The 14868-nt window shown below is 38.0% G+C and overlaps 3 protein-coding genes across 3 annotated transcripts; all 3 read right to left on the reverse strand.

The window, feature by feature from the left end:
- Positions 1–7707: 7707 nt before the first annotated feature.
- LOC147299297 (uncharacterized) lies at positions 7708–10193 on the reverse strand. Its single transcript, XM_086230051.1, has 7 exons — positions 9753–10193; positions 9413–9625; positions 9200–9292; positions 8991–9104; positions 8458–8901; positions 8072–8323; positions 7708–7968 (listed from the first exon to the last, which is right to left on the reverse strand). The coding sequence occupies exons 1-7, from the start codon at positions 10191–10193 to the stop codon at positions 7708–7710; spliced, it is 1818 nt and encodes a 605-aa protein (XP_086086177.1).
- A 203-nt stretch (positions 10194–10396) lies between these two features.
- LOC147299298 (uncharacterized) lies at positions 10397–12257 on the reverse strand. Its single transcript, XM_086230059.1, has 3 exons — positions 11371–12257; positions 11171–11276; positions 10397–11065 (listed from the first exon to the last, which is right to left on the reverse strand). The coding sequence occupies exons 1-3, from the start codon at positions 12240–12242 to the stop codon at positions 10397–10399; spliced, it is 1647 nt and encodes a 548-aa protein (XP_086086185.1). The 5' UTR covers positions 12243–12257.
- Positions 12258–12674: 417 nt separating this feature from the next.
- On the reverse strand, positions 12675–13814 carry LOC147299299 (uncharacterized). Its single transcript, XM_086230067.1, has one exon. The coding sequence runs from the start codon at positions 13812–13814 to the stop codon at positions 12675–12677; it is 1140 nt and encodes a 379-aa protein (XP_086086193.1).
- Positions 13815–14868: the final 1054 nt, after the last annotated feature.

Below are 14868 nucleotides of genomic sequence, written 5' to 3' on the forward strand. Positions count from 1 at the left end.
TAATTTCACAAAATACATCATTTTTACTATCTAAACCCACCTACCCCACCCAAACAAACACCCCACCAGTATACCCCACCTTTGCCTACCCACAGACTCCACCCCCTGGCCTACCCGCAGACCCCACCCCCGCCTACACACCACCAGTCGCCGGTCCTCCCCGCCGTTGCCGTTCCTCCCTGCCGTCGCCGGTCCTCCCCTCCACCGCCGATTCCTCCTCTACAATTTCAGGTGGTTCCTCCTCTGTCAACACTGAAATTTTCGGGTTTAGGGTTGTGTAATGCATTAATATATATATTTGGCGTTCCAATTACACAGATATGTGATATTTTAGAGAAATTAGAATGAGATTTTGAAAGTGGGTGTCTGCAAAATAGGATCTGATTTCGAATTTCATTCGGTACTGGTGTACCGAAATTTCTTAACTTGTTCGGAAGTATACTGTCGAATTATTTCAAAATATTCGACAGTATACTTCCGAACAGAATTTGGTGGAAATGTGTTTACAAATTCATTCGGTAGTTCAGTTCCGAATTATTTACATTCATTCGGTAGATATCCTCCGAAATTTCAAATGTCATTCGGTGGGTCTCTGTCGAATGAATATATTGATTTAACTGTTGTTGGTTCCATTCGACGGGCATCTGTCGAAACATTGATATATGTTCGGTGGGTGTCTGTCGAATGGATCTTAATATTTCGGTGGACATCTACCGAATATATCTGAAATTTTCGGTAGACATCTGCCGAATGACATGAATATAAAATATTTTTACATACACTTTTCTCTTATTCTATATTTCATGATAACTTATATTCTCTGTATTCCAAACATGATTTCAATTTTTGAATATAGGTATGGATAAGAGAGGGGCATCTAGAGGTAAATCTGCTCGAGGCGAAACTTGTAGAGGTAGATCTTATAGAGGTGGTGCTGCAAATGAAGATCGAACACGTCCTACAGCTTCAGAGAGGGATAGGAAAACGGGCAAAACTATTTACCAAGAGAAGGGGGATGATGTCCAGCCAGAAGAGAATATAATAGAAGATGACAACAATGATCCAGATGGGGCTTTCCCTGGAGGTCCCACTGATATGTCATTGCTTAGGAGCTTCAACAGTCACATTGCTGCCTCCATTTGGAAAAAATGAAGTATTAGAGATTATACATAATGACTTATATAATTTAAAATTTTATAACTATATAGTTTGCAATATTGTAATTGACTTGTGGCTTGTTTTTGAAAATAAGAACGTGAGCCCCTAAGATGCATGTCCAAAACAACAAAGCTGCGCACATGGGACTTGTGGAGTAGAAATGATAATAACAATGTGAAGGGGTATGTGATTAGATCTGGGCTCGGACCACTGGTGTCATGCTCGTACCGTACTGTTGATAAGGTAGTGGTCTCAGCCTTTGTTGAGAGGTGGCAGCCTGAGACTAATACTTTCCATATGCCATTCGGTGAGATGACCATCACACTAGATGATGTGTCAAACATTTTGGGAATTCCGGTTGTGGGTTTATCACTTTCTACACCCCCTCATGATCATATTGCATCAAATTTGTTATTGAGAACATACTTAGGGGTGAGTGAGGCAGATGCCACATCGGAGTTGGATGACTATTCTGGTGAGTATGTGCGTCTCGAGTGGTTACGGTCGAGGTTTGGCCATGTGTGTGATACAGATGATGATGAGCTAGTGAGGTGTGCTTCTAGAGCCTATTTATTGTTCTTATTGGGATGTACCCTTTGTGCCGATAAGACTGGCACAAGGGTACAAGTCCAGTATCTAAGATTACTTACTAATCTCGACACCATTAGCCATTATGCATGGGGTGCAGAGGCCTTATCTTTCCTATATCGGCAGTTAGGTGTTGCTTCTAGGTCTAAGGTTAAGCAAATGTGTGGATATGTGACCTTGTTGGAGGCATGGGTGTATGAGCATATGCATCATATTGTTAGTCTGGGCTATGACATTAATTACTTAGAGAGTAGTCCCCGTGCGCTCCGATGGACTCCGAGGAGGGATACCGGGACAACTTGTGAAGATGTGCAGAAACTGAGACAACGACTTAACGATTTGAAGGCGGATGAGGTATATATTTATAGTGATAATGAAAAATTAGACTTAATTTTGCATTTGTTGCTCTTGGATGAATTGTTTGATACTAACTTATTTTTGTTTTTTTTCTTTCTTCAGGTTATATGGGAACCCTACAAATCTAGTAGACAACAACATCCATTACTAGATGTGGCATTCTACATAGGATTGATCAAGTGTTTCGACATTGTGGAGCCGTATTATCCCGAGAGAGTCTTGAGGCAATTTGGATGGGTACAAACGATCCCCCCTGCACCATGTGCTCCTCAGCGTGGTGGACGAGGTGCTTATGCGCAATCGTACAATCCCTTTTACGAGTACTTTGATAGTACGTGGGAGAGGTGGCCGTACCACTTATTGTCTGAAGATAGTCGCACTGTAGCAGTGAAGGCTCCATCTGACACCGTTGACGGCCACCTCCAGTGGTTCCATTATGTATCTCATCCGTACATCCAAAATCCGGCACTTAGGACTGCATTTGACCCCCACAGGACCGTGGCACCAGGATTTGGCAGGGTATGGATCCAAAGGCTTAAATTTTGAAATTGGTGGTGAAAATTGTTTATTTAGGCTCAAATTGGCTTATATTTTGAAATGGTATATAAATTGTTGCTTATATATGATTTTGTTACTTATAGGACTGTGTTGACCATATGTTGCATATCACTCGCCCTATTGTGGCATTGGGCGAGGATGAGGCCACAAGGCGTCCCTCTCACCTTTACAGGGCGATTGACAGTCTACAACATATCTTGGAAGGCACACACTTGAGCAACACCATGACATACCAGCGCCGCACTCAGCAGTGATCACCCGCTTTCATGTTCAGAAGTTTTTTTGATATGGCTGTCATTTTATGGACATGAATTATAATTGGTTGGCAGACATGGATTATGGACAAGTTGATTTTAGGTAAATGTAAGAAAATGGTTGCATGATAACTCGTAGGTAGCATGTACTATAATGAACACAAGGGCCAAAAGTTAATGACTAATTTTGAGGGTTATTTGTAATTAGGACCTTCTGTTTTTTATTTTGGCTAAAATTGGAGCATCTTAATTTAGTGACTTTGAAATTGCATAAAAACAATCCGAACAAATATTGGAGCACCACATATTATGATTGAAAGGGACAAAAACGTCATAACCACATATTATGATAATATTATGCATGAGTCAAGATCTAATAAAGGTTAATATCATCCCACATACATGGTACGTACGCCATAAAGGTTAAAAACAAATCACTAGATTTAATTAAGTTGAAATTCAATCATTATCAAGAGACACAATTTCCGGCGTAGGCATGTCACCATTAATTCCCTTGAACTCCTCAAGGCGATTTTGATATCCAATGTACCAACCACGTGCGGCATACGCGTCGGCATGTTTATGCCAGTCATCTGAAATAGGTGGCATAGGATGGCCCGGGGACAAGTGTACCTACGCATATTAATTAAGTGAATAATTTAGCAATGACAATTTTTCTACTATAAATTTACAATTACACAATCTATAGCCGTACCTGTACAAAATGATCACCGTTGACAAAACCAATCACTACTACAATAATATAAATAGACAACGGTGAAAAACCGTTGTCTATTTACCCAAAATTCTGTCGTCTAGGCGAGTGACGACTATAGTATATTTAGACAACGGTTTTTAACTGTTGTCTGAGTTAGTACATACAACAGTTATAATTTAAAACTGTTGTATAAAGTCCATCAAAAACCTTGATTTTCGTCCAAACAGTTGTCTCGCAATAGAATACACAACGTTTATAGATATAAAACTATTGTAGTAGCTGATGTCTAACAATAGTTATATGCTATAAACGTTGTCCGATGTATCTTTAAACATCATTTTTTATAAAAACCGTTACATAATTCAGGTTAAATTTGGTAGGAATGTTGTTAGTAGAGGCACTCAATAACAGTCTTGGCTAAAAAATGTTGTTAGTAAAGCATATACACATCTGTTGATAATCTAAAACCGTTGTGTAATTCATATGCCAACAACAGATTTAACTAAAAAATGTTGTTTTAATCACATATACACATCCGTTTATAACCTAAAACCGTTGTGTTATTTCACTATCCACAACTTGTTTTCCTCTAAAACCGTTGTCTAGGTTTGACCAACACAATGGTTATTCAACTAAAATCGTTGTCTAGGTTTGACTAACACAATATTTTTAAATTGACAACTGTTGTTTGTTTGATTCAAAATTTAACAGCTCTGCTTGCATCCAATTGGAATTAAATCTCACTAAATCCCTGCTTGCATCCAATTAAATCCACAACTATGGACAGCTCAAAAAGATCCATGAATTCAGTAAATTGGAATTGGAGTTTACAAAGTCATAGCAAACTCATTCACACATCCCTTGCTAATATTAACACCCTAAAAATTAATTGAAAGTAGCTTGATAGCTATACATATAAAAAAAGTACTTGTACAATTACACAAACTATAATGTCACTCAAACACTACAAGGAAACTAAAGATAGAAAAAGACAAAGTAAGAAATGATAGATTATTGCACTACGCCAAATACCCCCCTTATATATCAGTGAATAACTGATGTCTTTTCATGTTTTCGGGCGATGTCTAGGCAGGCGATGTCTAATGTACGTACTTAAGATATCGGTATTACACTGATATCTAAAATGAGTTTAGACATCTTTTTTGTTTACATTCTGATGTCCAATGGTCCCTTTAGATATCCGTTTTCCAATTTTCTGGAGCGTTAAGATTCTGAAACTGATATTAAAGACACTAAAGACATCGTTAATTACTATGTAAATGATCTAAAATCTGATTTAGACATCCGTTATCATATATTTATCGATATGAAAAACCCATTAAATGTATTTTTTTATGATTTCCATATCATATTTTATGTGATTTTTGATATTGTTAACTAGTTTAGATATCGTTTAAGTCTACAAGAACAGATCTCTATATTATGTTATATATCGGTTTTGGTGATGTAAATGGTTGTTTGAAAGTACCTAAAACATCTGTATTTTATATGTAACTGATATAAAAAACTATGTTGGACATCGAGTTTGTTAATAATTATTGATATTGTAATGTTACTTAGATATTGGTTGTTTTTGGTAAACTGATATTTATGCTATTTTATATTTCTGTGTTTTAACATAAACTGATATGAAATGTTACCTTAGATGTCGTTTTATACTCCTATAACTGATGTATATAGATTTTTGAATGTATCGAAAACATCTGTATTTGATATATAACTGATATAAAAGACCATTTTGGACATCAGGTTTTTTATATTTACTGTTATTGTAATGTTACTTAGATATTGGTTTTTTTTAACATAAACTGATATGAAATTTGTGCTATAATGTCACTGTTATTATCGAATTTGTACTACAATCCTGATATGAAAGATATAAATTTACATATATATATAAGCCTGAAATTGGTGCAATCTCAATCCATTCCATTACCATTAATTCCAACATATATCCAATACAAGTATTCCAAGACTTTCCGAAAAAGGATTACACATTGCACCAAAATATGGAGCATATATCCATAATGAATTACATCATCCCATCCTAGCTAGTATCTAAATTAAGCTAGCATCCCTTTACAAAAACCAATAATCAGCCCATGCATAGCATCCCTTTACAAAAACCAATAATCAGCCCATGCACTTGCACAAAAATAGGTGCATGATTCACCACTTCTAAAGGCTGCCTTCATTTACAAAATATTAATTGGCAGCACTTGTTACCTTTCTTCACACAAAAAATGCCAACACCTGGTTATATATAATTCAGCTTCAATATTCACACAAAAATGCCAATGTCTAACACATGTTCTAAGCTTCCTTGACAAAAAATTGGCAAATATGGCAGCACTACTAGCTAGCTTCAAAAACTTATCCAAAAAATGTCCAAACCCCACATACCAACTCCATCTGTCATCTACTGAATATAATTGGCAGAAACAAAGTTGCCCCATTCAATCCGGATCTGATCAAGTTGCTCCTGTGTGTAACTGGTTCGCTTTTTAGTCGGATTAGTCCACTGCAAACATTTAAAAACATGCAGAAGGCACCAAGTCAATTACAAACAGTAAATAAACCTAACATATATAAATATGAGGCATAAGGCTGGGCCATGCTATAATTAAGCCCAATCAAGTTGAAAGACAACTAGTAATTAAAGTGTTCAAACTAAGCTTGGCCATGTTATAAGGCTGCATACAGTATCACCAAGACATATATGCAATATAGCTATTAAAATAGTGAAGGCAGAGGCGCATAAAGTTATAAGCCTACATGCTATCAAAGTCACCTAGACATGCAATATTTGAAATAAAGCTGGCAAGACTATCAGACATCCAATAGGTATGTAGATCCAATTGAACTTCAAATGAAAAATGCAAAGTAGTAGTCCCAAATCCATAAATACCATAGTTCCTATCTGTGCAATCTATTAGTTATGTATATACATCTTCCATTCAATGGACTAGCAATCATTTATCCTACATTTTGCATAAATTAAATAATGATGAAGGCAGACTTCCAAACATATCCAATAATATCAAATAAAGGGTTTAGCCAATCAAACATCCAAAAGCCAACAATCCATTAACTATATACATTGACCAGTCCTAGCTAGGTACCAATCATTAGCTTGCATTTTTTATGCAAAATGAAAGATTGACAAAGCACTACACACAAAAACTCACAAGTGATCCAATAAACAAAGAGTCAATTGGATTCCTACCTTGGTCTCAAATCCCAGGTTCGTGTCCTCGATGATCTCCTTCATATACATCATCACATAGTAACCACATTCAACTCCACCAGGTTGTTTAGGACACTACACAAAATCAGAATCCAATTAATGACATGCAGATGGTTATTATGCATGATGCTTCCAATGATAGAAATATTTGTAAAAACAAACCACTAGATTAAATAATATATACTTACATAAAGATGCTTCCACTGTATTGTTTTCCGACTGTTCCTACCCGTAAGTACATTAAATTGTCGAATGGCACTAATATATCAACAAAATATCAGTATGTTTAAATTACAATATATGTAACCAAATTTGCAATGCATTTTAATGATTTAAAATGGCAAAAAAGCAACTCACGTGTTGACAACTTCCTTCCAGTCTGCGTCCTGGTTCAGTTTTGGAAGAGGGTCCAACACAAATATCGTGTCTTTGTCTTCATTGATAATTGTCAAAATCCAGTGCGAGCTAAGAGAAAAAATGATAATAATCATGCATAGATTAAGGCAGCAGAACATAGACTCAAAGTCAGTTTAACCAAATTAAAACCCTTACCCAGCATTGTACGGCACTAAGAAGACACGATCACATTTTCCTTGCTGAAAGCGTTCTGCTAAGTAGGTTGATCTACGCTCTGCATTTCCTACTCCTTTAGATATGCGTGCCGGATCCACAAAAGCAACCATTTCAACCATGTTTGTATCCACAAGCTTATCAAATAGGTGCCTATTCATATAAGTGAATTATTTTAAATCACAGTGTTTTAAAAGGGCAACAAAATATTTAAACATTTTGAACGATTCCCTAAATTACCTCATGTACACAACTATGCACGAGGCTGATAATTCTGACATCTCCATAACGGAAGTAATATCCTCTTTCAGGATATAAAGTCGTCGGACAGCTCCAAACACTTGTTCATCTATGTCAGTTGTGAGAGCCTTTCCAGATGTAGCCATCGCCTCCCTCGCGAAACGATACAGCAGCTTGCATTCGCTAGGAACTTTCTTCCCAAGGTCATCTTTCTTGAATAACTCCTTCACCATCATAGGAACCTGCCTTGTTTGTTTCTATGGTGTCAAATACAAACACTCAGTTTTGAGTCTTTAGATCAATATTCATGAAGTGTATACTTGGCACTTAAAAAAATTACAGTAGGGAGAGTTTAATTACCTTCACCTGCTGAACGATAATAAGTTCCCTCGGCCAAGCCACATGGCTTCCAACTGCTTGACCAACATTTACCAACTCGTCACCCACAGGAATTGGAAGCAAAGCAGCCACATTAGTGGCCATGTCAATTGAAACCCGCAAGCAGTCCTTTGCCAAAGGAACACCATGTATGGTCTCAGATTTCATCTCAACGACAGTACCATATGCGACAATGTTGTTGATGGATCCCACTGCCAGCATGCATGATTTCCCCTAAAAATAGATGACAAATGTCTCATAACCATAAAAGTCCAATACTGTGAGCTAAATGTCGCATAACCATGAAATTGAAGTCTGCTAGATAGATGTATGTCATATGAAAATATTAGCAATTACTGGTTCATTACCTTCAATGTGTCTGCATTATTTGTATCTTCCATATCCAGCCCCACTTCCACTTGCACTTTCAGATTTTGTTTATCCTCAGTATCTGGTTGCAGATCCACATACTTAGCTTTGTCCTCATAAAAGCAGCTTGCTTTATCGGACACCATACCTTGACCTTGAACAATATTGGGTGTCACCGGTTCCTTCCTAGCACCCTTTTCCTCTAACTTTTGAATCCTCTCCAATAGATCTTGATTTTCTTTTTTCAGAATGGCCAACAACTCATTCTTCGAAATTGTATCCCTCGCTTTTCTCGGAATGTTGAAGTAAGTTGAAGGGTTGACATTCCCCCCAACAGCTCTTACTCGACCAGAATGCTCGGGAGTCTCCAAAGCCATTGTTAGAATATCCTTAGAACCCTCTATCTTCAGCTCCCCTTTATTCTTTTTTTCCAACAACTCATCCTGCAAAAATTAATTTATCAGTTTAATTACAATAATAGCAATCACTTAGGCAATGTTAATTTACACTTGGTCATATATATGCTGCTTACAATGACTTTGGCAACCACTGCCACTTCATCATCCACCTTCCCATTCTTGTCTTCACGAGCTTTCTTCCATAGGAGGGAACGGTCCATCTCATCTTCCTCAACATTTTGCTTCCTCTATCCATATATACAACCAGCAAGTTAGACCAATTATTAGTGAGCAATTAATCAAAAGCAAAGAGAAGACAGTTTATTTATGGAGGAGCTTGTACCAAGTCTTCCTGCAACCCAATGTAGCCCTTGCGCGATAGTTTATGATGATATTTTCGCTTGCCTGTTATTTGTTTGTGAGCTTCATGTTTGGCCTGCAGTTAGAACAAGAAGTTGGGCAAACCTTTAAGGACAAAGTCATAGGTAAATCACACAATTATACATATCCATCATTAATGCAATATCTAACCACCAGAGTTGTTTAACATAAATACCAGAAAGTCATCTGTAAGCCTGGTAGCCACAAAAGTTGTCCATTGATCTTTTTGAATGAACTCATACACCTTGGGTGGGGTTTCTAGTGCTTTCGGATCGTCCTTGTACGGCAAAATGAATTTTTTTGTTAATGCAGTCTTGAACGATCTCCACTTGCTGCCAGCAGAAGCCAACACCATTTTTCTGCTTGTAGGGTCAAGATCAAATGCACCCTACAACCAACACCACATTGGTGAGACATCAAGGTCACATAAAACATATATATGTATCTATAAATATGGTTAAATATACAGAATTGAAGCCTATTTAATAATTAAGTAAGGTTAAGATCTACATTACCTGCACCTCTTCCCATATTTTTTGCTTTAGATTTTTATCCACTTTCGGCCACATTTCATCAGTGATGGGCACTGTGGTTCGGGTCACAACCCCTATGTAGGAAGCTAGTACTGGACGCGTTGCTCCTACTGGAACCCCATGCGGACTGTACTCCACCTTCAGCTTTTTTCCTAAAGCTTTTCTCACGAGCATGTCATGCATCTTTGTTGAACCACGAGAGGACATGCTACCCTCCGCAGCAGTAATGGTCTCCCCTGAGGTCAAGCAATCCTTGCTTGTATCTGCTTCATTACTCTTCCCTGCTGATACCTTGTAGGATTGTGACTTGACAGCTTTCTTCTCTGTGACAGCTTTCTTTGGTGTGGCAGCTTTCTTCGACTTGGCTGTTGACTTGGCATTGGATTTGACAGCAGCTCTTTTCTTTCTTCTTGGTGTAGCCATGTTCGCTGTCTAACTGTTGAAACTAACAAGTGTTAGGACAAAAAATATACAAAGATAGATTAAGAAATATATGGATAATTTTGTTGGCATTTAGAACCTTTTAACATAATCAAATTACATAACATTTTGGGGACAATAAAGTCTGAATATCATACCATTAACACTTAACACAAGTTACATAAATACATTTATAGTTACATGAATTAATCCTTTGCTTTCTTGGAGTAATCAATCCAAATACCCTCACAATTATCTCTCTTGTATGTGCCAACTTCCTCACCCAAGAGATCATCAAAATCATCAACAGATGGTAGTCCATTGCTAAATGATTGGTGGTCAAACACTGTGTCCTCTAACTCAGCCTCATAAGCACTATCATTAAAGTCACGATTAGGGGCTGCAAGAATCACTGACCAATTAGAGTTTAGAGGGTCTTCTACATAAAACACTTGCTTCACTTGGGAAGCCAAAGCGAAAACATCTCTCTTATGACCTATCCTATTTAGGTTAACCAAAGTGAACCCTAGCTCATCATTTTGTATTCCCTTATTATTCTCTACCCATTCACACTTAAACAAAGGCACCCGAAATACATTGTAATCAAGCTCCCAGATTTCTTTGATAACCCCATAGAAACACATGTTCGTGTATACAGGATTTTTATCCTTCGCGCTCGCCACCTGCATGGTCGTGGCTGTCAAGCTCACCCCACTATTTTGAACAGCACGAACATCGTCACGTGCCTTGGTGTGATAATGGCACCCTCCTATCTCATAACCCTCATATTTTAGCACACTCATAGGTGGACCTTCAGCTAGCCGCCTCAATGAGTCTGTTATGTTCTTTTCTTCATGATTGATATCATATGCCACCTAATCAAATAAATTTTAAAGAAGACTTATTAAAATTGTTGGACATGCACCAAATGAGTGTACTAGCTAGTGAATTACTGTGCTTTCAAAATGTTACACATTTACCTTGGCACGTAACCAGTAGATAAATGTCCGGTTGTGCTCTTCTAGCAGCCACTTCTCACTCTTTTTCTTACTTGAATGAATATCATTCAAGTAGGACTTATGTAATCTACAAATAGATTACAATAACTCATAACTATGTAAATGATACTTAATTTACAATAAATCAAATTACAATAAGCTAAGTCTAGAAATTGACATACTCGGCATAAGGTTCCACTTCTGAGGCATTCTCCAAAACCAAACGATGAGCTTGCTCCCATTCTTCACGCTGTACTGAATATACCTTAGCACCGGACAGCGGTCTGCTCATGTTTGGGATACCCATGCGCGAAGAAGATGGAAGTCCAATAGGTTTCAGATTCGACAAGTACTCCGAACAAAATTCCACAGCTTCCTCAACAATATAACCCTCAGCAATGCTGCCCTCTGGTCGCAAACGGTTCCGTACATAACCCTTTAACACTTTCATGCCTCTTTCAAATGGATACATCCATCTAAAATAAACAGGTCCGCACAATTTCACCTCTCGAATAAGGTGAACAGTTAGATGCACCATAATATCGAAGAAGGAAGGTGGGAAAACCTTCTCCAGCAAACACAAGGTGATAACGAGATCATCTTGGATTTTATCCAACTTCGAAACATCGACCACTTTATTGCATAGAGAATTGAAGAAGAAACAAAACCTAGTGATTGCATATCTCACATGCTTTGGTAACACTGAACGTATGGCAACCGGTAGCAGTTGTTGCATCAAAATGTGGCAATCGTGAGACTTAAGACCAAAAAGTTTCAGCTCTTCCATGGACACTAGGTTTTGTATATTTGAAGAGTAACCTTGTGGGACCTTTGTTCCTAACAAACACTTGCATATAGCTCTTTTTTCATCCCGAGTCAGCGTATATGGAGCTGCCGGTAAAAACGTTCTCTTATTCCCTATTTCTGGTGCCAAATCAAGTCGAACCCCCATTTCCATAAGGTCTAAACGGGCAGCCACCCCATCTTTTGTCTTCCCTGGAATGTTAAGTAAAGTTCCAATTATACTCTCACACACGTTCTTTTCAATGTGCATTACATCTAGGGCATGCCGAATATAGAGTGACTTCCAATATTCAAGGTCAAAGAAGATAGATCTTTTCTTCCAACATGGAGTATGAGTTTCGCCACACACGCTGCTCTTTGCTTGTTTCTTGCCAAACTTACAATTGATTCCCGACACCTTTTCTAAGACTTCCTCTCCAGTTAGAGGTGTAGGAGCCTCACCCAATTCCTGCTTGTTATTAAAAGCAGCCATTTGTTTCCGATATGGGTGGTGGCGGGGTAAGAATTTTCTGTGTCCTTGGAAACAGATTTTCTTACCGTGTTTCAACCGATCAGAATCGGTGTTTTCTCCACATATGGGACATGCTTTATAGCCTTTAACTGTGCAACCAGACAAGTTACCGTACGCCGGAAAATCATTGATTGTCCATAAAAGTACAGCCTTCAAAGTAAATGTATTCTTTCAGAATCCATCATAAACTCCGTCTATTCCCTTCCAAAGTGCTTTCAAATCTTCAACTAACGGTTGTAAATACACATCTATATTGTTTCCGGGCTGCCTAGGACCAGAAATCAACAATGTTAATATCATAAACTTCCTCTTCATGCATAACCAAGGAGGAAGATTATAAGTCACCAAGATGACGGGCCAACAACTATATCGGCTGCTGAGGGAACTATGTGGATTTATCCCATCAGGCGAAAGGGCGAGCCTTAGATTTCTAGGGTCACAAGAAAAATCAGGCCACTTATGGTCCACCAACTTCCAAGCTGGAGAATCAGCTGGATGACGCATCATTCCATCACTCGCTCTGTTATCGGCATGCCAAGTTAAGTTCTTTGATGACTCACAAGATTTAAACATTCGTTTAAACCTTGGAATGGGTGGAAAGTACCACAAGACTTTGGCTGGCACCCCTTCCTTCTCAATTAATCCCTTATTTACCTTCCACCGAGGAAGGTCACAGTTGGGGCACCTTGTTGCATCTTCATACTCATTTCGATATAAGATACAATCATTCGGGCAAACATGTATCTTTTGGTAATCCATTCCTAGAGCAGACAATGTTTTCTTCGCCTCATACATAGACAATGGTAGAACATTTCCCTTTGGAAGCATGTCTCCAAAAGCAACCAACATATCAGAAAAGAAATTGTCTGTCACCCCATGCTTTGCCTTCAAGTTTAACAATTTGACCAACGCAGATAACTTGCTATAAGTTTCACAACCAGCGTATAAGGGTCTCTCTCCTTCATCAACAAATTTCCTAAACTCATCTGGATCCTCGGAGAAATTATCATAGGCACCTTCACACATGTCAACTGTTTCAGACCCGAAGACACCATGTTCAGATCCCTCTCTTCCAAAAACAGATTCTTCACCATGCCATATCCACTTCTCATACCATTGATCAATACCGTTAAAGTACAGATGCTCCCTTACAACTCTAACAGACCATTTACGCAAGTTCCCACATTTCACACAAGGACAATGCAAGTAGTCACAATTGGCAGCATTCCCTAATGCAAACCTCAAAAAATTCTCAACTCCCACCTCATACTCCATAGACCTTCTATCAGCATGTATCCATGATTTATCCATGATATCTCATATCTCAACTTCACATAGAAAGATAAACCAATTAAATATTCTATTAGGTAAATTAAGATGCAAATTTTGTAGCTTTTCAAAGCTACCTACCTATATATATCACAATTTATTTGTCAAACATGTTATTAACTCACAGTAGGTTGCACTAAAAGACAATTTAGTCCTATCATGAATGTGATCAAAGAAAATAGTTGGGAAGAATACCTTTGTTAGCAACTCCTGTAGGGATTGTAAGTACTCTATTATATTCTCTCTAAAACTGCCATGAAAACAAATGATACATAGTTAATTAGAAAAATGTCCAAACTCTAACATAGGCATAGTTACAAATATGAAAGACCATTTCTGCATTAAAGCCTAAGGATTAGGAACCACACGTTTATGTAAGCATGAAAATAGGGACATTTCGAGAAAACACTAGACCAGACCAAAAAAACAAGCCCAGGCAACCATTCTTCAGAACCAAGTATTTGAATAGCATAATTTCTTAAAAGCTAAGTGATTAAATCTAATGGCAAACACAAGGTGATTGCAGAAGTAGTAGACTCATTAACAAACTTTTAACAACTAATGAAATTCAATTAAAAGTATTATATATGTCTTGATCTCTGCTATCTCGGAATCCATGTATCAGCCCATTTAATTTGTCATCTGCAGTTTCTACATAAAGCTTATAATAGTTGAGAGCAATCCAATCCCACTCCCATCTTTTATCTCATAATTAGTGTATAATATCTATGTTTTCTCCATCAACAAAAGAGAGATTTTCCATTAGATTCATAGAAAACCCCTAATTTCAAGAAACCAAAGAACCTAAAAAATCCCTAATTTGAAGAAAAACCTCAAGAACATCAAACCCTAACTTCAGCTAATGAACCCATGAGGATGAGGTGGTGAGAAGAGGACAAAGAGAAATTAATTACCGACGAGAGATCGAGAAGGAGAACCCAGAATGAGAACGAGAAAGAGAGCCCACAGATGCACTCGACCACCGACGCACACCACCACAGACGCACGCGACGATCGATGCAATGCACACCACCAC

Source organism: Dryas octopetala, chromosome 1, assembly GCF_963921425.1.
Source record: "Dryas octopetala chromosome 1, drDryOcto1.1, whole genome shotgun sequence".
Classification (NCBI taxonomy): domain Eukaryota; kingdom Viridiplantae; phylum Streptophyta; class Magnoliopsida; order Rosales; family Rosaceae; genus Dryas; species Dryas octopetala.